The 26,473-nt window shown below is 52.3% G+C and overlaps 2 protein-coding genes across 13 annotated transcripts; one reads left to right on the top strand and one right to left on the bottom strand.

Annotated features, from left to right (window-relative positions):
• The first annotated feature begins 5 nt into the window (after nucleotides 1–5).
• On the top strand, nucleotides 6–17,597 carry LOC122385299 (lanC-like protein 2). 3 transcript variants are annotated; one of them, XM_043373456.1, is made up of 10 exons: nucleotides 6–308; nucleotides 834–1,013; nucleotides 1,434–1,597; nucleotides 1,969–2,119; nucleotides 2,559–2,699; nucleotides 3,110–3,295; nucleotides 4,606–4,752; nucleotides 5,111–5,213; nucleotides 15,684–15,820; nucleotides 16,692–17,597. In XM_043373456.1, the coding sequence occupies exons 1-9, from the start codon at nucleotides 189–191 to the stop codon at nucleotides 15,758–15,760; spliced, it is 1,269 nt and encodes a 422-aa protein (XP_043229391.1). In that variant the 5' UTR covers nucleotides 6–188; the 3' UTR covers nucleotides 15,761–15,820; nucleotides 16,692–17,597. The 3 variants fall into 3 exon arrangements, with proteins under 3 accessions (XP_043229391.1, XP_043229388.1, XP_043229390.1); XM_043373453.1 differs by lacking the exon at nucleotides 5,111–5,213; XM_043373455.1 differs by lacking the exons at nucleotides 2,559–2,699; nucleotides 5,111–5,213 and having other exon boundaries at nucleotides 7–308.
• A 172-nt stretch (nucleotides 17,598–17,769) lies between these two features.
• On the bottom strand, nucleotides 17,770–25,850 carry LOC122385300 (cyclic AMP-responsive element-binding protein 1-like). 10 transcript variants are annotated; one of them, XM_043373463.1, is made up of 7 exons: nucleotides 25,528–25,850; nucleotides 23,874–23,965; nucleotides 23,007–23,126; nucleotides 22,327–22,522; nucleotides 21,814–21,954; nucleotides 21,153–21,282; nucleotides 17,770–18,442 (listed from the first exon to the last, which is right to left on the bottom strand). In XM_043373463.1, exons 2-7 carry the CDS (start codon nucleotides 23,961–23,963, stop codon nucleotides 18,295–18,297), a joined length of 825 nt encoding a protein of 274 aa, XP_043229398.1. In that variant the 5' UTR covers nucleotides 23,964–23,965; nucleotides 25,528–25,850; the 3' UTR covers nucleotides 17,770–18,294. The 10 variants fall into 10 exon arrangements, with proteins under 10 accessions (XP_043229398.1, XP_043229392.1, XP_043229396.1 ...); XM_043373457.1 differs by having other exon boundaries at nucleotides 23,811–23,965; nucleotides 25,528–25,629; XM_043373461.1 differs by having other exon boundaries at nucleotides 23,856–23,965; nucleotides 25,528–25,628.
• Nucleotides 25,851–26,473: the final 623 nt, after the last annotated feature.

The following is a 26,473-nucleotide window of genomic DNA, read 5'->3' as shown; positions in this document are numbered from 1 at the left end:
AACACGACGGGCACGCGCGTGTTAGTGAAAACATTAGTATCTATGACCGTGTTTGTGTACGCATGTGAGTAGCAGATTCCTTTGAAGTTTGATCGACGATAAAAAAATTTTGACATCCCTGTCTGTAAGCTTTTCCCGAAGTTTGTACCCCTGATCAGACATTAGTTCAGTGCTGCCCTTCTTTCAAAATGAGTGCAGAAAGCCGAGAGTTTAAAAATTCTTATGAAGATTGGGAATCAAATCCAGCTTCAAAGCTTCACAAGAAGCTGGATATGATGCAATATAGTGAGGCTGGAGGCTTGTGGAAGGTGAGCGACTAAATGCCTTAGCATTAATAATGCTCGTATTGATATTGTTATGATGCATAGGCATAGCTACGAGTACATCTCACAAGCAGTGTTGTTAGGGTCGGTGTCATCAGTCATGGCCGTAAGCCTGAAGCTGTGAGCAGCATTCCGATTTTAAGGTAAAAAATGACTTGCTAATTCCTACTGTGCACCTCCTAGCAAGTCATTTTGAAGGACGCCAGTGAAAACGGCGCCAGAGGGCATATTTGGTCACTTGTCTATTGAGAAGCTCTCTCCCTCTCAATGCCTTATACAGTGATTGTTTGTGCGAGTGAATTTCAAGAGCCATGATCAAATCGCCCCGGGCCTCCTACCATACTCCTACCGTTTTCACTGTCATCCATTTTGAGGCAGTTTTCAGCAGAACCAGTATTGCAAAAACAGGTGGCAGCGCCTGTATCCTGAGATGCCTGTTATAAGAATACCCCAGTATTTGGCAGTTTTTTTGTGTTGTATGACCTCATCTGAATTGTTTTCCACCCTCAGCTGGGACCAGAGTTTCAGCATACCCTGCAGCAGTGGCAGCAGCATCTCTTGGAGAGGCTGGAGAGGTCGCTGCCCAGCTCTCCAGATGAGGGTGACTCCAGTGTGTACACAGGGACGGCTGGAATAGCACTGATGTATCTCCATCTGCACTCCATCTCTGGAGATCAGCACCTGCTGCAGGTCAGGAATGGAATGTCTGGGTTTCCTGGCTGTGAGTGATGGTGGAGCAAACTGGGTATGGTTTGGTGTTTTCTGATTACCTTGATAACTTGTTTCATCCCTCCAAGACCCCTGAACTTCCTGTGAATCTTATGATATTACAGAAATCAGTTTGAAGTGTGGGAACTGTGTAGACAGTGACAGTCACAGATGCAGTGGTAACTGGTTGCAGTTTCTTACAAATATCTTGCATAATGAATACCCTTCTTGTGATTCATAAAATGATGAATACTGGGAGAAACAATCATTTTGGACTTTGATCATCATTATTGGACATTGCTCAGCTGTAGTTGTGCTCTCCTGTAGAATTCACAGCCTGTCCATGACCCATGACATTGATGGTGACGATAACATTAACTGAATCATCCCTTCTCCTGCCAGTCGGCTGCCGGTCTGGTGAAGAAGCTGGAGCGCGCCTCTGCCGGCGCCGCCGGCCGCACCCGCCGCGTCTCGCTGCATTGCGGGGAGGCCGGAGCCCTGGCGGTCACGGCGGCACTGGAACACAGGATGGGACGGACCGACCGCGCCGCCGACTATGCACAGAGGTGCGCGTGAAACGGACGCGGCGAAACATAAAAAGGTGGTGCATAGTGTGAGGCATCAGGCATAAACGTCTAACAGAAGCTTTTTTTCTTTTTTTCTTTTTGTATGTAGTTGCTTGAATCAAATTGTCATATGAAGCTAGACTTAGGGAGCATGCTGCTAACGAACTGTCAGTGAATATCACGTGCGTTCCGATGTGACTATCATATGTGAGTTAGTGTGACCGATGCACCGACGCATCAATTTGTCCCAAGGTGACGTCGGGCGTCACATGTGGCGCAAGTGTCCGGCTGACTTCTCTCTGTGCCTCATGGTGCTGGGTGTGGTAAGTCAGTGATAGTCTGTCTTACTTCTACCCTTCTGTCTGTCCCAGGGTGCTGAGTATGGTGGGCACGGTGCAGACGTCCCGCTCCATGCCCGACGAGCTATTGTACGGCCGCTCCGGCTACCTGGCTGCGCTGCTCTACCTCCACTCCCAGCTGGGAGAACACGCTCCGGCCGGGCTCACCGACGCTATGCAAAAGGTAATGGTTACAGAACACACAGCGGCCGGGATCACTGACGCTATGCAGAAGGTAACGGATTATGGAACACTTACCGACGCTATACAGAAGGTAATTGCGGAGAAGGGGGACGGAACGGTGTTATCGAGCTTCGAGGAGGATAAGAGTTGAGTTGATGTCTTGTTACGTAGAATGTACGGGGATTGGTGATGCTCGCATAAGAAATACCCGCCTCGTTAACCTAGCCTTCAGAATATTTGAGTGACCAAAGTCGATCCTTCACTTTGTTTACGTGGGAGATATCTCATCGAACCATCGTTGAACAGCAGCTGATGATGACATATTATGCGGCCTTAGGATTGTTTTCTGATTAAAATTTGTTCTCTTCTCGGGGATCGGAGTCGCAGGGAGCACCGTTCTTAAGCTCGGTGATAGTCCATGATGTGCGTTTTTCCCACAGACGGTGTCGGCGATTCTGTCCCGGGGCAGGGAGCTGGCGGTCGAGGAGCGCTCTCCCTGTCCACTGATGTTCGTGTGGCACGAGAAACACTACCTGGGCGCCGCGCACGGTATCAGCGGCATCATGGCGCTATTGATGCAGGTAAGGACCGTTCCCGGTGGGCGGCGGTGGGTGAAATGGTACTGGTGCGAGCTGTTAGTGCTGCCATCTAGTGGTGATATTCTAGCCGGCTGCTGAGTGCTGTTGTTCTCCCCAACGTGTCAGAGTGCATAGGTCGCTCGCCCGTGGTCCGCTGTTACTGTGAAATTGTGATCTAAGTGCTCCTACCGTGATCTTAGTAATTAATGGTAGATGACATTGCCATCAGGCACTGTTATACGAATTACTGTGGTTCCGAGCAGATGCTGCTGCGGTGAAACGTCCTCTGTCTCCAACAACGAACTGGCGTTACCGGCTGTAAAACGGCGATGGCCACTCACCTGTTGTCCCACTAAGGTCCTTTGACCAGCCCCTCCCCCGCAGTCCTCTGACTAGCCCCTCCCCCTCGGCAGGTTCCGGAGCTGGTGGGCCAGTCGGCTCTGTCTGACCTGGTCCGACCCACCGTGGACTACCTGGTGTCTCTGCGGCTGGCCTCGGGTAACTACCCGTCCTCCCTGGAGAGCGTCCTGTCCGACCGGCTGGTCCACTGGTGTCACGGTGCGCCCGGCTTCTCACACATGCTCTGCCTGGCATATAAGGTGCGGATGGTGGATGGACGGTGGTGGCTTCGTGTATAGATGTTTTCAGTCACACCACAGATGGTTATGATTTTTTATGACTTTGCCTGGTTTGCCATCAACTCATAACCTGTTTTGCTGTGTGTATATGGGTGTCCGTCAAAATTCGTGGAGATATGCTGTCCCACGATTTCAATAATGCCTCACGTCAATAAATGAGCTTATTTTAGCGTAACACGGGTTCGTACGCGAGATTTGGACGTTTGATTGAAGAAAAAAAATCATTGAAAAGGCAACAGCAAAGTGGCAAAAAAAAAATTAGACATCTTTCCAAAACCGTGCTTTTGTGTGCCTATGTATTTTAGCTTGTCCCACAACCTGCGAAAAAATCTACAGAGCTGCTGTGTAGTTATTTTTAGAGATAATTGAGCGCGAGGGAGCGTTGTGAATAGCAAAAACATTGAAATTTCTCTTCATGGTTCTTATTTTTTGGTTATACAATTTAGCAAAACTGCACAACGCAAAAACGTCTGTCCCACGGTTTTTGGCAAACTTTTTTTCTGGGTCATGTTTGTTTCTGGGTCACGGTACTTAGCTCCTCATTCAAAGCATTACGGACCGGGTAAGCAGGGTCTGCAGACTTGCATATGGTCCTATCCCGCGAAGGCGCAGAGAGCGGGGGCGGAAACTGAAAACTGTCAGTTGGGCTGGGCGAACCCAGGGGAAATCATTTCCTGCGTGCCATAAGATTTCTTTATTCTGGGTCACACGCCCTTGTGACTTGTGGCTGGTAAGTGTCGAAAAGAATCACAGTGTCGTGTTGCTGCGTGCTCAGGTACTCCAGATAAGATGTACTTGGAGATTAGTATTCGATAACAAACTTGCCATATTCGGAAAACTGTAAAAACCATTCCCCTGGGTCACGCATTTTTTCTTCTGGGTCACGAATTTTAGCGTGACCCAGGAAAAAAATCGTGACCCAGAAGAGAAATTCTGCCCACATACATCATCAAGACATGCAAGTCTTTCCGCCTACGTGTGGAGAAGGTCATTGCCGATAAGGGGGGTTATATCGCGCATGAGGTGAGTGAACGTATCTGGTTTGATAATGCGTGACCCAGAAGAAAAATTTATTTTTTCTGGGTCACGGACCATTTTACGCGCATGCGCAATCAGTCGACCCTGCCAGTAGCTTACTTCCTCTTTTCGTCGGCTGGCAGTGGCCGTACCAGGAGCTTAGACACCTTGTTGACCCTTTCGTCGGCTGACTCCACAACCAGACTTCCCTGGCGATCCTCTCCTCATCTGATCCTACGTCCGTCTGTCGGCAGGTGTTCGGCGACGACCGGTACCTGCAGCTGGCCCAGGAGGCGGCGGAGGTGGTCTGGCGGCGCGGCCTTCTGAAGAAGGGCTACGGTCTGTGTCACGGCGCCGCCGGCAACGCCTACACCTTTCTACACGTGTATCAGCTGACCAAGGTGACTGGTGAGGCACCGTCTGCGCTCCGCCGTTTGACCCTGGGTCGTTCGGCTCTCTGGTGGTGGCACCCTCAAGCAATCTGTGGTACCGATATGGCTAGTTCTTAGGGAGGCAGGAGAGAAAATGTCGGTTACCAATTGGACTTGGTCTGTGTTTTTAAGTTTTGTTTCTAATATACTGTGTTTTATGTGACCAGCTATTCGGCAAGCTCCTTGTGTTGTGCCTTAGCATTGTGGCATTAGTCAACAATGCACGGTTGTGTTTAACCTTTCGCTCTCACCATACGCCGATGCTCTTCCAAAGTGTTGGCACCTCACCCTTCCCTGACCTGATGGAATTTGTGGATGTTCGACTCAGGACGCCAAGTACCTGTACTGGGCGGCGCGCTTTGCTGAATGGTGCTCCCAGTATGGGAAGCACGGCTGTCGTACTCCGGACCGTCCGCTGTCACTGTTTGAAGGTATGTCTCATGACTCTTCATCAAGGAGACCGAGTATTTGTGGATCTGGCATTTGCAACATTTATGACATAACATTTGTACATCGTATTCGTGGGTCTATGCGTATACGTGTGCGGTAGGTAACTACTGCGTATATATCATCCAAGAAATGATGAAGCAGACGAATTTCGATATCTAACACTTTCGATGGTGCAATATTGACGTCAACGTAATCGATGACATTCTTATTTGACACTGCGATATCGCTTTTCCTAGTATACATTGCTTATCATCGCAGCGAATGGTATGTGTGATTTGCGTAAGACCCTATCGTGTATCATCATTATGATGTGACCAAAGGCTAGTTATAATCGTTGACGTCACCGTTCACGTCTAAGATATTGATTAGATTAGTGTAATAACGAACAAGTTCGGTTTCGCTTCGGTGGCAGTTATCGATACTTTTACGACTTCTACGAACACAACTATCACCATTGCCAGCGTAATGACGCTTATTGGTGCGTATCGGTACTTGAGCATTGAGGAGCTTATGCTGATTCTTATCTTGAGATGAGGAATAGCTCATTGGGATAAGCTCATGTCTGTGCCAATGAATCTAACTATTTAAGCATAATATGTATTTACTGCGAAGTGCAGGCGATGTTGCTCTACGTCAAGGTCGTACTTATGCAATTACCTCAAACTCCCGATATCTGAAATATTTGGGCTGCTCAATGTTCAGATACTTATGAACGGCTCCTGAGCCCGGAAGATCAGCTTTCGGCGCCCAAAGTCCGACATGTCTGAGCTGGTCGTATCACGAGCGAGTCTTTTCAGTGATGTCATCTCCAAAACCGCCCTCATGCCAGGTCCGCCTGTCTCGTCTGTGTGCTGTAATGCGTTTTGTCATTTATCTATGCTGTGTGTGTGTAGTACCTAGTTAGTGCACTGTATCGTTTTTGTATTTATGTGTTGTAATATGCCGTATTGCGCTGTATCATTTATGTATGTTGGTCGGGTGTCCACTGGACCTCAGAAGCCGCCAATGACCATGAACTCTGACGCCGGTTAGGGGCTGGCTCAGGCCGGATCGGGTGGACTGCAGTGGTAAACAAACGGGCTCGGTGGTGTACGGGGCTGAGAGAGCGCACTGTCCTGTCGGTAGATGCACCACACACACACACACACACGAGTGAATGGTGGCCGGTGGCGACTGCGAAATGCCATTGGTGATTGCTGGGTGCTGTCTGTGGACACTAAGCACAATCTCTAATCACATTTTGCATGGGTTTTGGATCCCAGACGGGTTTTTACTTTTACCATGGGCGCACTTGCTGTATGATTAGGTGATTTGGGTTTTGTTTTCCGGTCTGGGATATCCCGAGCTGCGTTGTCGGCTGATCGCTCTGACCTAGGGCGTGTCTGGACCGAGGCCAGGGATCGCTCGCTTATACCAAGTACTCGTAGGTCTGTCCCTTCATGTCTTTTTTTTTTCTTGCAAAAGCAGCTTACGGGCGTCTAATCCAAGACTGATATGCAGAGCTTTAGACTTGTTTTACAATACCACACCAAGCTCGGCCCGTCCAATGTCCATATTCACAGCTGCCTTTGCGTGCCGCTGCTTGCGCGACAGGCTCAGGTCCCGACATTTTCCTCTACAACTGAAGATGGAATTGGCTCGAAGTTGACCGCAGGACTAGCCCGGAAATGTGATCTTTGAATGTGATCGATATGCAGGTGACAGGCTTAGCGTCATGCATAGGAAATAGGAATCGTGGAATTCATCTCAATAGCTGATCTTCACAGCAGTGTGTGTGATCTCTTGGCTCGTCTATCCGTGCTCCAAGATAACGCTCAATGTCCGATGTCCTTACAACTTAACTGGGACTTGCACTCCGATTTAATATCTCCAGGTCGTGATGAGGCGATCTCCTTCTCTCCGAGACGGGCTTACATCACCATTATTCGCCCGGACGCTAATTCGAGCGGGCTTTCTCCGTATCTCCACCGTCATCAGTGCTGTCTTCACGGCCTGGGACCGATTCGCGTTGGCGCACTAAGGCCCTAGTGACACTTGATTTCAAGCGTCACTATGCAATTTCGGTTCGCGCTGAGCCACTAGCCGATTGGTGTAAAATACCGCTTAGTGTCACTACATTAAAGTGTCACTTGGCCGCCTAGTCTTACTAGCTTCCTAGTGCGCCATCTCGAATCGGCCCCTGGAGTCGGTGACGGGACGGACTTGGTGCCGTTATCGGGCGGATCACAGCCTGGCAACAGGCCCTGAGCCACGATAGCCGCGACGTTGGGAGAGGGGTTATTAGGTACTGAGCTGGTGTCACTACTGTTGCATTGGTACAACTGTGGTCCCTTAGTGGCATTGGTAACAACGCGGATGTTACTCCGTCACAGCGGTATAACGTTGTGCTGCTGCTTTGCTCCCCGTTCTGTTGTCTCGAATATGGCAATGGAACTCGCTGAGGCGCTCATGCCGAGATGAACTTCCAATGCGCCGAGCTAGTTGACATCGTGATACTGTGGGACACTGTCACGGCGTGATACGGTAAAACGGTATCAAGCTGTTTCTTAGTGGCAGACATGGCGGATGGTTGCACGAGTTGGTTGCCATGGAGGTATGGCAAATCCCATTGTTATGCTGGAGGGAATTGGATGGCTTAGGTTGTTGACTCACTGACATGCAGCTTTTGTTCTTTGTTCCAGCAGTTACGTGTGCTATTTTTGAATTTCTTGAGTCAGATATGCAGTTGAATGAGTTTTCCGTGAGCTCGGAGCTGGGTGAGTTTTACGCAGCTGGCTGCTTATTTTACCAGTGCACCTGCGCGCTCGGGACAAACAGTTACAGTCATGTGGCTAATGGACGAGGGAGGAGCGCTCCTTTGAGTTATCCTTCTTATGGCGATACAACCCATGGTTTAGCACCGTGTGTTGTTCCTAGTCTCATCAGACCTCAGGACAGGATAATCCAGGGACCGGGGTCTATTTTGTGTTTTGTATTTTATGTTCTAAAGCTGACTTGTGGGTGGAAAGTTTCGCTTCGTTCGTTGTCTGTAATCTTTGGCGTGAAGTCTGCACTCTGCAATCCTCAGCTCAGTCTTTGGCGTGTGGCCTCCCTTACTGGGAGTGTAACAACACAAGTACCATCACATCACTCACCACATTCCTCGACAGTTACCATCATCTGGCGCAGGGAGACGGTCGGCTCTCTGCGGTAATGAACCGTGTTGATACACTCCGATGACGTAGTTTCACTTACAAGTCATCACCGCTCGTCCTTCATATGGTATTACGGGCCAGAAAAAGTGCGGCGATCACAGAGAAGTGGCCGGCTTTGGCCGACGTATGACGCCATGTCCGTCAAGACAGCCCATATTCAGCCCAGATTCAGCCCGGATTCAGCCCAGATTCGGGACACCTCCGATCAAGCTGAAACTCGCACACAATGTAGGCCATGACATGCCCAATCCACAGTACAAGTCATTCGGTGGCACTCCCAGCCGTTTGACCTACAGAGGTCAGCAAAGGTCACGTGGCCCAAATTTGCACAGCAGATTGTGGCCCACCCAGTAGAGCTAGAGCGCTAAAAATGGCACCAATCGACTCGCCAGCATCTAATCTTACTTTCCCAACACTCATTTGACCTCTCAAGGTCATGCGATGACCTAAGGTCATTTGTGGGCTATGTCGAAAATACACTTGCACAGCAGTTTTCGAGTAGATGGATTGACTGAATTCCAAATCAAAGCACATCATCGGGTAGCCCATAGGCCGTAGTAACTTTCCTTAAAAACCACTTTTCGATATGTGACCCCGTTTGACCTCGGCAGGTCAAAATGTGCAAATAAACGACACTCAATACGTCGCAGCCCGGATTCAGCCCAGATTCGGGACACCTCCGATCAAGCTGAAACTCGCACACAATGTAGGCCATGACATGCCCAATCCACAGTCCAAGTCATTCGGTGGCACTCCCAGCCGTTTGACCTACAGAGGTCAGCAAAGGTCACGTGGCCCAAATTTGCACAGCAGATTGTGGCCCACCCAGTAGAGCTAGAGCGCTAAAAATGGCAACAATCGACTCGCCAGCATCTAATCTTACTTTCCCAACACTCATTTGACCTCTCAAGGTCATGCGATGACCTTAGGTCATTTGTGGGCTATGTCGAAAATACACTTGCACAGCAGTTTTCGTGTAGATGGATTGACCGAATTCCAAATCAAAGCACATCATCGGGTAGCCCATAGGCCGTAGTAACTTTCCTTGAAAACCGCTTTTCGATATGTGACCCCGTTTGACCTCGGCAGGTCAAAATGTGCAAATAAACGACACTCAATACGTCGCAGCCCGGATTCAGCCCAGATTCGGGACACCTCCGATCAAGCTAAAACTCGCATACAATGAAGGCCATGACATGCCCAATCCACAGTACAAGTCATTCGGTGGCACTCCCAGCCGTTTGACCTACAGAGGTCAGGAAAAGTCACGTGGCCCAAATTTGCACAGCAGATTGCGGCCCACCCAGTAGAGCTAGAGCGCTAAAAATGGCACCAATCGACTCGCCAGCATCTAGTCTTACTTTCCCAACACTCATTTGACCTCTCAAGGTCATGCGATGACCTAAGGTCATTTGTGGGCTATGTCGAAAATACACTTGCACAGCAGTTTTCGAGTAGATGGATTGACCGAATTCCAAATTAAAGCACATCATCCGGTAGCCCATAGACCGTAGTAACTTTCCTTAAAAACCGCTTTTCGATATGTGACCCCGTTTGACCTCGGCAGGTCAAAATGTGCAAATAAACGACACTCAATACGTCGCAGCCCGGATTCAGCCCAGATTCGGGACACCTCCGATCAAGCTGAAACTCGCACACAATGTAGGCCATGACATGCCCAATCCACAGTCCAAGTCATTCGGTGGCACTCCCAGCCGTTTGACCTACAGAGGTCAGCAAAGGTCACGTGGCCCAAATTTGCACAGCAGATTGTGGCCCACCCAGTAGAGCTAGAGCGCTAAAAATGGCACCAATCGACTCGCCAGCATCTAATCTTACTTTCCCAACACTCATTTGACCTCTCAAGGTCATGCGATGACCTAAGGTCATTTGTGGGCTATGTCGAAAATACACTTGCACAGCAGTTTTCGAGTAGATGGATTGACCGAATTCCAAATCAAAGCACATCATCGGGTAGCCCATAGGCCGTAGTAACTTTCCTTAAAAACTGCTTTTCGATATGTGACCCCGTTTGACCTCGGCAGGTCAAAATGTGCAAATAAACGACACTCAATACTATAATTCGGTCAATCCATCTACTCGAAAACTGCTGTGCAAATGTATTTTCGACATAGCCCACAAATGACCTTAGGTCATCGCATGACCTTGAGAGGTCAAATGAGTGTTGGGAAAGTAAGATTAGATGCTGGCGAGTCGATTGGTGCCATTTTTAGCGCTCTAGCTCTACTGGGTGGGCCACAATCTGCTGTGCAAATTTGGGCCACGTGACCTTTGCTGACCTCTGTAGGTCAAACGGCTGGGAGTGCCACCGAATGACTTGTACTGTGGATTGGGCATGTCATGGCCTACATTGTGTGCGAGTGTCAGCTTGATCGGAGGTGTCCCGAATCTGGGCTGAATCCGGGCTGCGACGTATTGAGTGTCGTTTATTTGCACATTTTGACCTGCCGAGGTCAAACGGGGTCACATATCGAAAAGCGGTTTTCAAAGAAAGTTACTACGGCGTATGGGCTACCCGATGATGTGCTTTGATTTGGAATTCGGTCAATCCATCTACTCGAAAACTGCTGTGCAAGTGTATTTTCGACATAGCCCACAAATGACCTTAGGTCATCGCATGACCTTGAGAGGTCAAATGAGTGTTGGGAAAGTAAGATTAGATGTTGGCGAGTCGATTGGGGCCATTTATAGCGCTCTAGCTCTACTGGGTGGGCCACAATCTGCTGTGCAAATTTGGGCCACGTGACCTTTGCTGACCTCTGTAGGTCAAACGGCTGGGAGTGCCACCGAATGACTTGGACTGTGGATTGGGCATGTCATGGCCTACATTGTGTGCGAGTTTCAGCTTGATCGGAGGTGTCCCGAATCTGGGCTGAATCCGGGCTGCGACGTATTGAGTGTCGTTTATTTGCACATTTTGACCTGCCGAGGTCAAACGGGGTCACATATCGAAAAGCGGTTTTCAAGGAAAGTTACTACGGCCTATGGGCTACCCGATGATGTGCTTTGATTTGGAATTCGGTCAATCTATCTACACGAAAACTGCTGTGCAAGTGTATTTTCGACATAGCCCACAAATGACCTTAGGTCATCGCATGACCTTGAGAGGTCAAATGAGTAATGAGAAAGTAAGATTAGATGCTGGCGAGTCGATTGGTGCCATTTTTAGCGCTCTAGCTCTACTGGGTGGGCCACAATCTGCTGTGCAAATTTGGGCCACGTGACCTTTGCTGACCTCTGTAGGTCAAACGGCTGGGAGTGCCACCGAATGACTTGTACTGTGGATTGGGCATGTCATGGCCTACATTGTGTGCGAGTGTCAGCTTGATCGGAGGTGTCCCGAATCTGGGCTGAATCCGGGCTGCGACGTATTGAGTGTCGTTTATTTGCACATTTTGACCTGCCGAGGTCAAACAGGGTCACATATCGAAAAGCAGTTTTCAAGGAAAGTTACTACGGCCTATGGGCTACCCGATGATGTGCTTTGATTTGGAATTTGGTCAATCCATCTACTCAAAAACTGCTGTGCAAGTGTATTTTCGACATAGCCCACAAATGACCTTAGGTCATCGCATGACCTTGAGAGGTCAAATGAGTGTTGGGAAAGTAAGATTAGATGCTGGCGAGTCGATTGGTGCCATTTTTAGCGCTCTAGCTCTACTGGGTGGGCCACAATCTGCTGTGCAAATTTGGGCCACGTGACCTTTGCTGACCTCTGTAGGTCAAACGGCTGGGAGTGCCACCGAATGACTTGGACTGTGGATTGGGCATGTCATGGCCTACATTTTGTGCGAGTTTCAGCTTGATCGGAGGTGTCCCGAATCTGGGCTGAATCCGGGCTGCGACGTATTGAGTGTCGTTTATTTGCACATTTTGACCTGCCGAGGTCAAACGGGGTCACATATCGAAAAGCGGTTTTCAAGGAAAGTTACTACGGCCTATGGGCTACCCGATGATGTGCTTTGATTTAGAATTCGGTCAATCCATCTACTCGAAAAATGCTGTGCAAGTGTATTTTCGACATAGCCCACAAATGACCTTAGGTCATCGCATGACCTTGAGAGGTCAAATGAGTGTTGGGAAAGTAAGATTAGATGCTGGCGAGTCGATTGGTGCCATTTTTAGCGCTCTAGCTCTACTGGGTGGGCCACAATCTGCTGTGCAAATTTGGGCCACGTGACCTTTGCTGACCTCTGTAGGTCAAACGGCTGGGAGTGCCACCGAATGACTTGTACTGTGGATTGGGCATGTCATGGCCTACATTGTGTGCGAGTTTCAGCTTGATCGGAGGTGTCCCGAATCTGGGCTGAATCCGGGCTGCGACGTATTGAGTGTCGTTTATTTGCTTATTTTGACCTGCCGAGGTCAAACGGGGTCACATATCGAAAAGCAGTTTTCAAGGAAAGTTACTACGGCCTTTGGGCTACCCGATGATGTGCTTTGATTTGGAATTCGGTCAATCCATCTACTCGAAAACTGCTGTGCAAGCACGGGTGGAGAATTGTGCTGGACTGGGGGTGCTCGAGCTCTCCCAATTCCACGCCGGCCACGCCGGCTTGGCTTTGGAGCCGCGGCCGGGCGGCGCGGGTCAAGGTCACCGCTAGGCGGCGGCGGATTTGCTGCGCCCGAGCACCCCCAGCTGGTCACAATTCTCCACCTATGTGTGCAAGTGTATTTTCGACATAGCCCACAAATGACCTTAGGTCATCGCATGACCTTGAGAGGTCAAATGAGTGTTGGGAAAGTAAGATTAGATGCTGGCGAGTCGATTGGTGCCATTTTTAGCGCTCTAGCTCTACTGGGTGGGCCACAATCTGCTGTGCAAATTTGGGCCACGTGACCTTTGCTGACCTCTGTAGGTCAAACGGCTGGGAGTGCCACCGAATGACTTGGACTGTGGATTGGGCATGTCATGGCCTACATTGTGTGCGAGTTTCAGCTTGATCGGAGGTGTCCCGAATCTGGGCTGAATCCGGGCTGAATCTGGGCTGAATATGGGCTGTCTTGATCAACATTATGACGCCAGCCGTTTACTTTCCGAGTCCACCGCTCCCCCTGATGACATCACGCCGTCCACCGGCGCCAGCTGACACGACGCTGACGTCATCGAGGGTAACCAGACGCCGGTGACCGGTCCGAGACTGTCGACAGCATTTATTACCCTGTTGGGCAGCGGGGTAAATGTGGGGTAAATAATATATCGGCTAGCGGACGATATGCCGGGAAAAACACATTTGCGACGACGGCGTCCATCACATAAGCTATCGTGACTTGATCGTAATGTTTTGCAGTGTCGATTTTTGAGTTCCGCAATCCGTATATGACGACTGGCTGACGCTATGCATATGGGACTTTGGTCAGTATGATGTTTTGTTGACATGCCTGACTGCCCACAGGAACTAGCAGCCACTTACAGAGATTATCCGGTCTTTCGAAGATAGCTGACTCCCTGTGGCGTGGCGTATTAGCACTGATCCACGAGGGGAATGGACATTGGACGCTCGTCCGCGCCGGAATTTCCCACCGCCAATGCGGAAATGTCGGATGGTCGGCGCAATTGGAGCTTGTTGCTCGGCGCTGGCAGGGCGGCCTCTGGCGGCTAGCTGTGCCTATTATTGTCGATGGGTGGTCTGCACTGGATGTGGTCGGCTTCATCGGTCAATAGGCGGGCGTTATCGTCGCCTCGACGGTAGTGATCTTGTTGTTCTAAATGGCATGATATAATTCTTGGGGGCGAGTCTGGCCTTAGCAAGAGGCGTGCTGTTCCTTTCGTCTTTCAGTTATTTTTGCGTTGCTGTCCGCTTCCTTATCTGCCGTTAGTGTCTACCTCTTCATTTTTCGGTTTTCTTATAGCCCCTCCACTCCTTTTCGTTACATGGGCTTACCATCTATCGAGAGCCGTCAAGTTTAGTTTCTCCCTTCTGTCAAACAGTCGTCGGCTCGCATTCCGCCCCCTTTCCAGCTTATATCATCTGGTGTTTCTCTCCCTCATCGAGTCGTCATCACCTTACGTTTCTCCCCTGCACCGAGCGGCCGTAAGCTGGCGTTATTTCCCTGTGCCGGGGTTCCGTCAGCTGGCATTACTCCCCTGCACCAAGCGGCCGTCAGATAGCGTTACTCCCTCTCACAGCCGTCGTCAGCGGGTATTGGTATTACCTCCCTGCGCCGAGGTGCCGTCGGCTGGCGTTACTCCCCTTTACCGAGATGCCGTCTCCTGCCGGAGCAGCGGCGGCGAGCAGTGTCCTTGGCGGGCCTCTGCTGCTCTGGGGCTGTGGGTTGGGGGCGGGGAGGGACTGAGGGGTGGGGGAAGGACGTCGGTTGGTGCACCAGCCGCGGCGGAGCGGGCCCGCCGGACCGATAGCCGGTCCCGCTCTCGGCGGGTCCGTCTCGGGTAACTCGGCTAGGTGCCGGGGTATGGGACGCCGGGCTGGGTGGACGGGATGTGAAACGTGAGGGATACCATAGCAGGGCATTGGAGAAACGGATTTATTGTCAGGGGTAGGAACAGCGCCACGTTAACAAAAAAAAAAAAAAAAACACTTAACATCATAAAAATATATCCATGCAAAGCGTAGTAAGTTTAAAACGCCGAACCTGTCGCTCGTAAAGAGCTGGGTGTTCAGTCTGATTTTTCGTCGGTTCTGCACTGTGCACGTCCCGGAACAGGGTACCGTCCCCGCGCCGCGTCCGGCCGGTGGTTTGTGGGTCACGGCTGACACGGCCGCAACAGCGGCGTGCACGGCCCGTCCCTGACACGGAGCTGGAGCCGGCCTGCAACAGCCGAGCTCGCCCTGCAACAACTGTGGGCGGTGGCGACTGCGGACGGTCTGACCTGGCCAAACATTACCGTGGTGTCGGATGGACGGGAAGACGGTTCGTGACGACGTGACGGACAGACGGATGACGGGTTGTGTTGTGACGGATTGAGGACAGATAGATGCAGACTGACAGATGGACTGGCATAAGACAGACATGGGACCTTGAGACAGACGGTCAGTCAGATAGACAGACAGATAGACAGACAGACAGACAGACAGACAGACAGACAGACAGACAGACAGACAGAAGATGAGCTGTGGCTGACCACAGCATCTGGCGTCTGCACAGTGCAGCGGCCCGGCTCCTAGACCTGTCACCCCTCCGCTCCCTCCGGCTACCGACGATGACGTCAGCCGCGTCGGCGTGACGTCACCGGTGACGTCAGCAGCGTGTAATCCGACGGGCCTCTATTTTCAGGCGTGGCCGGCACCGTGTGCTTTCTGGCCGACATGCAGCGGCCGGACACTGTCCGCTTCCCCACCTTCTGCTTCTGAGGAGCGGCTACTGAGGACTGAGGAGAGGGCAGCCGCAGTCGACAAGCCGAGTGGACACAGGTCAGGTTACAAGTCAGGAGAGATGGGTAAGACTGACACGAGTGCCTAGGGTAGCTCCCGGCTGGGGGTCGGAGGGATAACATGGGTGACGCGGAGCTACCAGAGGGAGATCCGTGTCGTCACTGCCGCCCAACCACCGCGGTTGCGCCCAAGCTGTTCTCCCCGAGAGTGGAGATAATGCTGAGAAGGGTCCTGTGATAGCCATTGTGTATTGCGTAGCTGTGTATGCTGTCCGGTTTGTGAGTGATAGATTGCTTTTTTCCGCGATTGACGCTGTATTGGATCAACTGAACCAACTTTTTCCCACGGATTGTGCCGTCCTGTTTCCTGACGTAGTTTCCCGTTCGATACAGCCCTCGCCCGCCACCCGCACCCTCCCCCTCCCCATCCACCAGCTCCCTACTCCCATAACATAACCCCCCCCCCCAATCCCCACACCCACTGCGCACACAGAATGTTTCAACAATGCTGACGTCATCGCTGCAATGCTCGTGTGGGGAGGGGACATGGTGTGGGAACTTCCACTTCCCGATAACGCTCGGCCGCCTGTCCCCACTTCCTGGGTAGTTCCGGGGTCGGACCAGGTGCGGAGATATTGCAGGAAGGTGTTGCAGTACGGGCTGAGAAGGGCAGAGGTCGCGACACCGCCGACCCTAGTGCGCAGTCTGCTGGCCTCTGCCTCCTCAGAGAATTGCCTTGGGAAGGGACTGGAGCTTGATAGACAGATACAGATAGACAGATATTCCCAGTGTGGTATGACCGATGATCTCGCCAAGTATCGCCCCCTGTCCCCGCCCCCTCTCCCGCCCGCCCCTCGCCGTCAGCATTTGTCGAGTGTCTACGTCATAAGCTGAATGCCCTGTTGACGCAGGTATCGCCACTCAGCCCAGCAATTGATTTTCCACCGACTTCCGCCCTCCGCCGCCTATCGGTCGGAGCCGCTCTGTATGAGAAAGCGCTCCGGCTCCGCGCAGAGGAAACCCATGCACTGCACCGATACTGATGACGTCAGCACGCCCGGACCGTGACGTCAGCAGTCCTCGGCGTGACGTCAGCACGCCCAGAGTGCACGGTTTACTGCGAAACGCGGCGGCGGTAGAGTGTATCGAGCAGGTCCTTTGTGTACGGTGGCGGTCGGTCGAATGGCGTTACAGGCTGGAAATGGTCGGTATACGGCCTGCCAAAGCAGTCAGTTTCGTGTGCTAGACACGGCTGTTGCCGTGACGTGGCCGGTCCGAGTTTCAGTTGAGCCGTATTGCCGTGTGCTGGCTAACCCAGCAGTGGGTGCATTAACCAAATGCTGGCGTGCTCGGAGATTTGCCCGACACATACCGTTGGGTTGAGTTCGTTATGTAGCAGAGCTGCAGTTCCAGCTAAGAATGTTCGGCTGATGCAATGCCTGTCGTGGGCCTATGCTACAAAGCTGGATCAGCGAGCCTACGAATACTTAAACCGGGGTGCCAAGGAAAAGTAAAAAGGATAATGTGTGCCGGCGTGACGTGTGTGTGTGGTTTTCCTGGAGCCCGTTTCCTGTGATACATCAGATGGTTTCCCTGTGGACGCCCCCCTCCCCTCCCCCGTGTCGGACTGTGCCGTTCTGTGTTTGCCATTATCGTCGCGCCGATACGCGGCTTGTGAGAACAACGGCTGTGCCGAGTTGCTGGGGCGAGACCGAGGCAGTAGCCGAGTGGCGCACCAGCAATAATTTGCGATATTGCTGTTATGAGTGTTACATGTATTGTTTACGGCTTAAAATAAACTTATAAAAAATGAACAAGTGCTGTTTAACATGACAGTATTTGTGTATTGGCTCCCACAACGTCTGCCGCCAGCCTGAGGGTTGCGGCTCCACGAGTCCCTGTTCGCCTATCTACCGTCCGGGGGGGGGGGGGGGCAGCCGCGGCGTCTGCCGATAGCACGTCTGTCGTCACCCAGCGTCAGTGGCAGTCTCCACCTCGGCGGCCGGCCGGGCCGCCCCCTGTATTGTGAACACACGCAGCTGATGATACAAAATACACGAACACTCTGAAGAACGGATGGCTCGCCGATGATGAGGGGCGGGGCGGGCGCCGCCGCGCGGGCCGCCCGGTCGGCGATGGCACGGCCGCGCTCGCTCGCTCGTTTTGATTGCGGCCTGGCCGGGCGGTCGGCGGCCGGCGTGGACCCCAGGAAGGTAATGCCCCCGCGGGGTGGGCTGGAACGCGTCTCCACCGCGGGCCTCACATGCACACACATACCGGTCACCCGGGCCGCTCGGCCGCGGGCTATCACACTCAACACCGGACTCGCGGCGGTCCGGCGCGGCACAGCGGCTCTCAAGGCATTCCGAGCGGCGCGTGCGGCCGGGTCGCCGCTGGCCGGCTCTCGCAGTTCAGGTACGGTGAGCGGGCCTCGCAGGCCGGTCCTCCCAGCGCGCGAAGCCACACAGTCACCGCCACATTACGTCAATCAGGTGCCCGTCTACCGGCGACCGCTCACGGCAGCTTCTTCTGACAGTAGAGCTCCTTGAGCGACTTGAGCTCCTCGATGAGTGCCTTGTTCTGATTCTCCAGGACGGCCACTCGGTTCTCCAGACACTTGATGTACTCCTTCTTCTTCCGACGACACTCGCGCGCCGCCTCCCTGTTGAAAGAAGAGATATACGGTCAGACACGGCCGGTGGAAAGCGCAGCACAGACAAAGCGATATTTAGCTGGTCAATAGGAAACGACGGCCAAAAGGCCGAAATTAGGGTCGGACACGCGTGCTGCATAATTCGAGAGGGTAAATGGTCAAAGCGTTCGTTCAAATACTACGAAAAGATGGTCAAAATCGCCCACTCAATGTTAACACGACAAACGCACAGACTGTCCATAGTCATACACCCCAAAACCAGGCGTAAACAAATCTCAGCCCAGACTTCGATCATCATCGAACGTGAAGATAGGCCCCTAAACCGGTCGTCTGATGGCTAGCCTATCAGTAGCCGCCGGCCGAGAGTCGGTCGTAAACCGGCGGATCGTCCCGGGCCGCGGCAGCTCAGCCGATTGGACCGGATAGGGTCGGTGGGTCTGAACTCTGAACGGTCCCCAAGTCCGTCACGTCCCCTCCCACCCGGCTCCATTGCCGCCGCCGCCGCGCGTCCTTAGTACTCCTTCCGAGGCCCACTTAACTATTTCGGGTGTCCTATGGCGAGTCACGGAGCCAGAGTCCGCCTAGCCACGGAGCCAGAGTCCGCCCAGCCACGGAGCCTGAGGTCGAGTATCGGTGAGCCGTTCAGGGTCACAGAGATCGAAAACTACGGGTATTCGCTCAGTCAGCGGTGCGCCGGGATGTTGGAGCGGCCGTGCCCGCCCGGTCTGCCCAACCAACACCGTCTCCGTCGATCCCAACCACCGGCAAATTTGGGCCGGCATTCCACGGCAGGTGACGTCAGCCACCACAGGAGGGGGGAGGGGGTCGATCCTGGGGGCTGTGCAGGACGACCAGTGACGTCACTGGTCGGCAGCCCGGTGAACACAGCGCCCCCCCCCCCTCCCCGGCGGTGGTGCCATGACGTCAGCCCGTGAAATCAGCCGGAGGCGTGACGTGTACCCTCGTCGCTCGCTCGGTGAACATGAAACACGGCACGGCACGTATTGCACCGGACTGAACCGGGCAGAAAGCCGACATCGGGCCATGGACCGAGCGGGCGGGACGGCAGCTGACCGCGGGGTTACCGCCCGTGACACTGACCCTTTGACCCACCCAGCGCCAGTCCAGCCGAGTGGAAACGCACCAGTTATCCGCTGACCGGCAGGCGCCAGTGTGTGGGCTGGCTGCGCCAGTTGGCAGCCGGCCAAATGTTCCGTCGACGGTGGGATGGGTGCAGTCAATGGGGTCGATCTACTATTCACTAGACCGTGTGCTAAAAGGCAGTGTGGGTGTGTGTCGGACGCTTCCGAAACCAAGTTATGTCGAAGAACTGTAGAGCAAATAACCGAACAACCCGAAAACTGAGCACGAACATTACGAACGGCAGCGTAACTGCCTGGCAGCTGATAAACAATGACGTCTTCCCACAACAAACGACACGCCACAGCGACACACAACAACCAAACAGTCCCATAACTAGGCACCAATTAACCCCCAGACAGCCTCGACTCGAAACAGCTCCACACCCAACCTCCCCCTTGCTGAGCTCGCGCCAGCCGGGGGAAGTCAGACTGCAGCGCAGCCCTCCCTGACAGCCGCGCAGCCAGCCCGACACGCCGGACCGACCGGCTATTGCGTAACCAGCTCCCAGCTCGGTCGGCCGGCCGGCCGGTCGGTCGGAAGGGCCGGAAGCCAGAGCGTCCTATCGCGACACAGGTCGTAGTGTGACCCGAGCGGCCGTCCGGCAGTCTGCGCCGCAGTCTTCTTAGTCAATGGACTACTACCTATACTACACATCATGGAATTATGAAACACAGGACTACGGAACACACGACTACAGAACAAAGGACAATGTATCAAACGACTACCCACAAAGGAGCACAGAAAAAATGCAGCACATAACTATAACCGAGCCGAGCACAATAGTATAACGGACCAGACCCAGCTAGTTACAGCTCGGAGCGACAGAAGCCACTAGCCAGCGGAGAACGGCTTGGCATTGCTGGGTCTTCAGTGCGCTGCTACCTCGGCGTGTCCCTAGCGACCCCACCTCCACACTCGCCACACAACACAACACACAACACAACACACAACACAGCACACAACACAGCACATAACACAGCACACAACAAAGCACACAACACAGCACATCGCACACGACAGCATAGCACACCGGACACAACACAGCACAACGTACAAGAAAGCAACACAGATCATCGCCAGCTCACAACTCGTCACGTTACATCTGAACGCCAAGCAGCAATAAACCAGTAAGGACACTTTCATTAAATAAAGAACCTGTGCCTTGACAACGTCAACCTTAACTGTCCACTGCGCTAGCGCCACAAATAGATATAAAACTCGGTCCTCGTGTTTGAGGCAAACAAGCGTCAGGATTGAAAGTCGATTTTGGCAGGAAAAGCCAGAACTACAAGCGGTGACGCATTCAACCAGTCGCCCCAGCATTAAAAATAATATTGTAATACCTCTCATGGTATTCGGAAAGTTCAGCTGCCAAGTGAAGCGTGTGCATCGGTAATGGTAGAAACCACGCAACAGTTGGCGTAAATCCCTCCGGAAGCTGAGCCGAGTTAAATGTCAGACCTCCCCAGCCGCGGTCGCCGTGCAGCTCAAACACCATCCACTACTGAATGTCAGAGTTCGAATGGGTAACGATCTCAGCCGTCCCGTCCCCTGGCCGGCCGGCCGCGGCACTCACCGGTTCTTGAAGAGCCGCACCTCGCGCTTCTTGGTGACCTCTTCTCCGACCACCTCGCCGGAGGAGGTGAGGACCATGTGCTGGCTGCTGCCCTGGTCCAGCTTCAGACTGCCGGTCACCGGGATTGACACTGCGGAGCGGAGGAACAGACGCGTCACTTCGGAAAACAGATCACAGAAAATAGAGGACGGAAACAGGTCCCAGGGGGATGATCATAAAAAACCTACGCCAAGCCGTTTGCTACTTACGGCTACCACCAACACCCACACACATAGCCAATGGGAGGACATCCAGTGTCGCATGAATAGACGGACACCGGTATGAATTAATGAAACTGGCGGCTCGTATGATGCCAAGCGGTCCCCGCAGATCGGGGCGGACCACTCCGGGAAGCGGGTCCATTAGGGCCGCGGGGATCGGTCGGCGCGGCAGTCGCCAGCCAGTAGCGCCCAGCCGGGTCGCCAGTGACGTCATCACATCGTGTTAACGAGCAGTGGTGACGTCACTGGGACTTCCGGCCGGCCGGTCCGCCCCGACAGGTGAATACCAGTCCCTGCTGCGCAACGGTGACGGCCCGTCCAACCTAACAAACCTGACATTTCCCGGCAGGCCACCTCACTCCCTCCTCTACCCCGCTCTCCCAGCCTCGCCAGTCTCTCACCGGGCACGAAGAACTGTCCATCGCCCTGCGTATACTGGACGATGGTGTTGCCGCCGCCGGTGCCTGCGCTGCTCATGCTGAGCGTCTGGAGGCCCTGAACACCGTCGGCGCCCGAGATCTGAATGGTGTTGGCCGGGATCACTGCGGCAGACGCGGGCGGAGAGGGGCGGTAAGTGGGGCGGTACAGATCGAACACGGTACGGGTTACACGAGGGGGCGGTCGGTCCGTTCAGTCACTGGAGCAACGACGAAAAAACGCAACGAATCTGCCCGTGTAAACCGAAGTTACTAACGAAATTCCTACATATTTCTGTGACTGAAATATAAAACACTATAATAAATCGCATAAACCTGCCTAGAATTTAGAAGGCATAATATCAAGTCGGATTTAACTTCCCAGTCGTAGCGACAAAACCAAACACTAATCCTTCCCTGCATAGGTCCACAAATGCACAAAGAGCCCTACTCAATTCTGAAACACCAACTCCAACACCGACTCCGGCTCGGACTCACCCTTGATGATGCCGTTGCCCTGGTAGTTGGCCGCGCCCTGCGTGTCCACGTCCCCGTCGCCCTTGTCCTCGGAGATCTCGCCGCCGCCGAGCTCGTTGAGTATCTTGCGGTAGGAGGGTCGCCGGGTGAGGATCTCGCGCCGCCGACGCGCCGCCTCGTCCTCGTACTGTGCCGGCAGCGACTCGGCGTCCACCACCTGCCGGCGGCGGCGCTCGTGACGTCACCGTCGGCTGCGACGCTGACGCACGTGTCGGGGACTACCGTCGGAGGGGGCGGGGAGGGGGAGGGGCGCGCAGCGACAGGGGCGGGAGGGGGAGCGAGGTGGGCGGAGGTGTAGGTTACGGTCCCTACGAAGGATCACGGTAGTCTGTACCGCAATCACTGATCACCGGATTACAACTGTGTGTGTGCGATCCGACAGAGACGGCGCAGCTGTCCGCTCCACTCCACTCACACCGACCACTGCCACTCAATGTCGGGTAGTCCGCCGACGAGTTTAACCACCCCACCCCACCCCCACCCGTCCCTCCGGCTGCCCGGCCCGGCGGGTTTACACTTCACATTGTCAGGAGTGACGCAATATCGCGCAGTACACACACAGCGGCCTGCATACATACGGTACAGAGACCAGGGACTAGCATAGCGACCGAAACAGGCACAGCATTACCACCGCTGCCTACCTGAAGACTCTGCACGCTCGAGTTGGGTGCTGTTTGTATGACGCCGGCCTTGTTCAACAGAATCACGTTATTCTTGCTGAACTGGACCGGCTGCGTTGACTGAATGACCGAAGGCTGGTTCTGTAAAAGACGGCGGTCGCCGCCAGGGTGCCGTCAGTATCTCTGCACGCACACTGGACACACGGCACATCGCGGGAAGGGGGGGGGGCGTCCGCGTTCGAACCATCGCACAATGGCAAAGCAGGGCAAAATCGCGTCATAGTTTGGTATGCACGGTATAAGTTAAATATCTCCGGGACTGCACGGGAATTGCCAAATCTCGGGTTTCATCGAGGCAGAAAACGGAACAGATTATGTGACAGATTACACTGATGCATGATGTAACTCTTAAGCTCTCAGCGGAATGTTTAACAGACGTTTTCTGGTGACTTTGTAATCCATGAAGGAGGGGAGATCATTTGGACTGGGTACTTGAAGTAAAGCGATCAGGCAGGCGGGTATCTGCTTAAAACAGAAAATACTTAGAAAAAAAGGCAGCGAGTGACTAGGCAAAATAGTTTTCGTATAGCGGGTGTTAAATCAAATCAACTCAGAGCGACAGAATACCACTACCCAGAATCCGGAGAGTACAGTGCGGGCTACCGCCTGCATCCCTTTACCGATAAATCAACGGAGAAGACATGCTGTTGTTTCTAGCGGCCAAGCCGGTTCGCTACGGGACAGGTGTGTCCGCTAGTCATGCCAGTGCAAGCCGAGCCGAGAGACGAGGGGTGCCCTACGGCCGGGCCGGCCGGTGTCGTCTACCTGTCCGCCGGCGACACTGGGTATTGACACGTGAATGAGCCGCACATTGGGTGGTCTACTAACAGATGGACTGTTTGCGTCCGCCTGGCCGTCGAGCGCGTCCTTGGGCGTGTCCGGCGCGATGCTCAGTCCGTCGGCTGCGGCGGAGTCCATACCTAGCGGCAGGGGCAGCGGGGCACAGGCGTCGGTGGTAGCCCGGCACCGGCCGGCGCCTCCCCCTCCCCCTCCCACAGTGCGTGGCCCCGTGACGGCGCCAGGGGAACCGACACCCATCTCACTACACAGGCCAGTAATGAAGGACAGTAGGATGCCTATAACATCTGCTCATCAAAATGGGACACTTGCTTTCCCTTCACCTGTCCTTATAACAGTGCAAGTTTCACATTTACCTTCACATGTCATTTGTTAGCAGACTACATCAACAAAAACTGAACATCTTAAGTTAAAAGAATGGGAAAATCCTGATTTCTGGGTATCTAAAAACAACCCTAGAATTGAGGTGGTTGGGCAGGGCAACTGGTACCATGTGATGTTAGCTCCTGCTCAAGGAATAGGTATCTAGCATGGATGGATCTGGACATGCTTTTCAGCATGTTAGCTGTGCATTCTACATTATGTGTATACCTATAGGCCTTAAAGCAGCTACAAAAACCAAGAGCATAGAGCTGAAATGAATACAAGGCCTTCCCACTCAGTGAATCACACATTATAGGTAGGAACCCAACTATGCACAATAGGAGGGCATTTGGTGTGAATGCAAAATATCTGGGTTCCAGCTGAATACCAACTGCTCAATAGTGGACATAAATGATAGGTAGGTGTCATGCAAAATGACCAGGAAAGCCCAACACACCTACAATATGAAGTGCTGAAAAATATTAACAGAAGAAAATGTTTATACAAAACACTAAAAGGATCTACCAGCAAGAAGTGACTAATACAAGTCACTTACAAATCAGTGATAAATATCATCTGATAACAGAAGATTCAGCACATGGAAACTAGGAAAGTGAACATTATAGCCAACCAAAAATAAGCTAAATGCTCATCCCATTTTAGCTGAGCCTGATTAATTTGAACCAAGTAAGAAAGCCTGAAATCAAAATCTGAGTTCCTGAAAAGCCTGAGCTCCATTGCCACATCCAATTCAAGCCGCAGGATGTGTTTTAACAGGCCTACCAGCAAGCTGTTTCAGCCAAGTATTGCATTGGCATTTTTCACCCTAGCTTGCAGTGATAGTCCCAGTCCAGTAGGATTACTCTAAGAGCTAAATTTGGCTAAAACTTCCTCTAAATTGTGAATCCAAACCATGTCAAATCTAAATTTGAATTCAGATTTACTTCATTTGGAATCCTAATCCTGTTTCATACTGCTTAGAATACTATGATATGATGGATTTAAATGTAAAATAGATATTGATATTTGATAAAACATAACGCTAATGAAAAAATCCTCTCCGAAATTCTCGGCGTGCCCATTGACGTCATGATTATTGATCGACACTGATGTTGATGTTTGATGTTAGTTGACAAGACAAGCTAAGACGAACAAAATATGCAATGCACCTGCGAAAGGCTTCGTACGTACGCCATCTTGCCCGGCATTCCGTTAGAAGCAACGCTACTTCACAGCACACACACAACACGGTATAACATCCAGGTACTGCCTGAGTGTCACATTTTGATTATCTGCCACACCGCCCCAGCTGAGCACTTACCCAGTTACGTATTTCTCGTCACCAGCTTGCCGCGATCTCACTGGACGATCCCGTAACACGTCAGAGGGCCACTGCTTCGTCATCCGGTTCGTGACGCATTGATCGTGGATGAAAAGAAGCTCTGTGATTGGTTCACTGTTTGAGACCTCGACGTTGATTGGTCAGCCAAATAAGGCATGTCCGTGACATCAGCATGCGTCATCCGCGTGCACATTTCTGATCATTTTTTCCACTGCCGTTTTTACGTTTTTCCACGCCTACTCAAAAGTAAATAAGACGATGGTAAAAAAGAAGCTGTTTTAAAAACTCCTTTCAAAAATGTGTTTGTGATAGATTAGAGGAGCAAAGTTTTGCGCGCTGTATTCTTTACATATATCATCTGCAAAACAAATTTATTTCAGTGCATTAAATAAAACAAAGGTTTGATTGTACAACTTGTTGTAAAGCTTTGTTATCAAGGCTCAATCTCAAATGTAATTTTATAAGTGTTACAAAATTATCCATCTCTATTCCTTGATTCCTAGTGGCAGCGACAGCAAGCTCTACCACATTCAATTGACGCTAGGTGGCAGGAGCATCCACGAAGTTGATATGTTCCGGTCCGCCGTTGGTCCGCTGGCCCTTAGTTACCAAACAAGGGACTAGAGCTCATTTATCAGCATTTGAACAGACGGTAGCCCTTGGAGGATAGAGACCTGTCACCTGACCTGACCTTTGAGCGAGCTCATGGCCTCGGATGACCTGTGTTGACCTGCATTACTCATTAGGTATGCCCTTTCAAAGCACACCAGTGTCCTTTTTCATAAAGATTCTACAATCCGATTGTAGTTTGTACATTTGTAGTTTTCAAAGTACAATTTTACAAACTACTACTTTTCATAAAGCCTGGACATGCGGCGTCAATAGAATTGTACTTTCGATCCGGGAGCGTAGTTTTGCGGGGCTT

Source organism: Amphibalanus amphitrite, unplaced genomic scaffold (assembly GCF_019059575.1).
Source record: "Amphibalanus amphitrite isolate SeventyFive unplaced genomic scaffold, NRLGWU_Aamphi_draft 000214F_arrow, whole genome shotgun sequence".
In the NCBI taxonomy this organism is placed as follows: Eukaryota; Metazoa; Arthropoda; class Thecostraca; order Balanomorpha; family Balanidae; genus Amphibalanus; species Amphibalanus amphitrite.
The sequence above is the reverse complement of the archived record's forward strand: the minus strand, read 5'-3'. Positions and strand labels throughout refer to the sequence as shown.

Bases quoted from the DNA above. Each gene is read 5' to 3' on its own strand.
- LOC122385299 (XM_043373453.1), top strand. From the start codon at position 189: ATGAGTGCAGAAAGCCGAGAGTTTAAAAATTCTTATGAAGATTGGGAA. The intron at 1,598-1,968 runs GTGCGCGTGAAA...TGTCTGTCCCAG, and splicing joins GCCGCCGACTATGCACAGAG to GGTGCTGAGTATGGTGGGCA. The intron at 2,700-3,109 runs GTAAGGACCGTT...CCCCCTCGGCAG, and splicing joins TCATGGCGCTATTGATGCAG to GTTCCGGAGCTGGTGGGCCA.
- LOC122385300 (XM_043373457.1), bottom strand. From the start codon at position 23,963: ATGGACTCCGCCGCAGCCGACGGACTGAGCATCGCGCCGGACACGCCC. The intron at 22,523-23,006 runs GTAGGCAGCGGT...CGCCGCCGGCAG, and splicing joins CGAGCGTGCAGAGTCTTCAG to GTGGTGGACGCCGAGTCGCT. The intron at 21,283-21,813 runs GTGAGAGACTGG...TCCGCTCCGCAG, and splicing joins TGGACAGTTCTTCGTGCCCG to TGTCAATCCCGGTGACCGGC.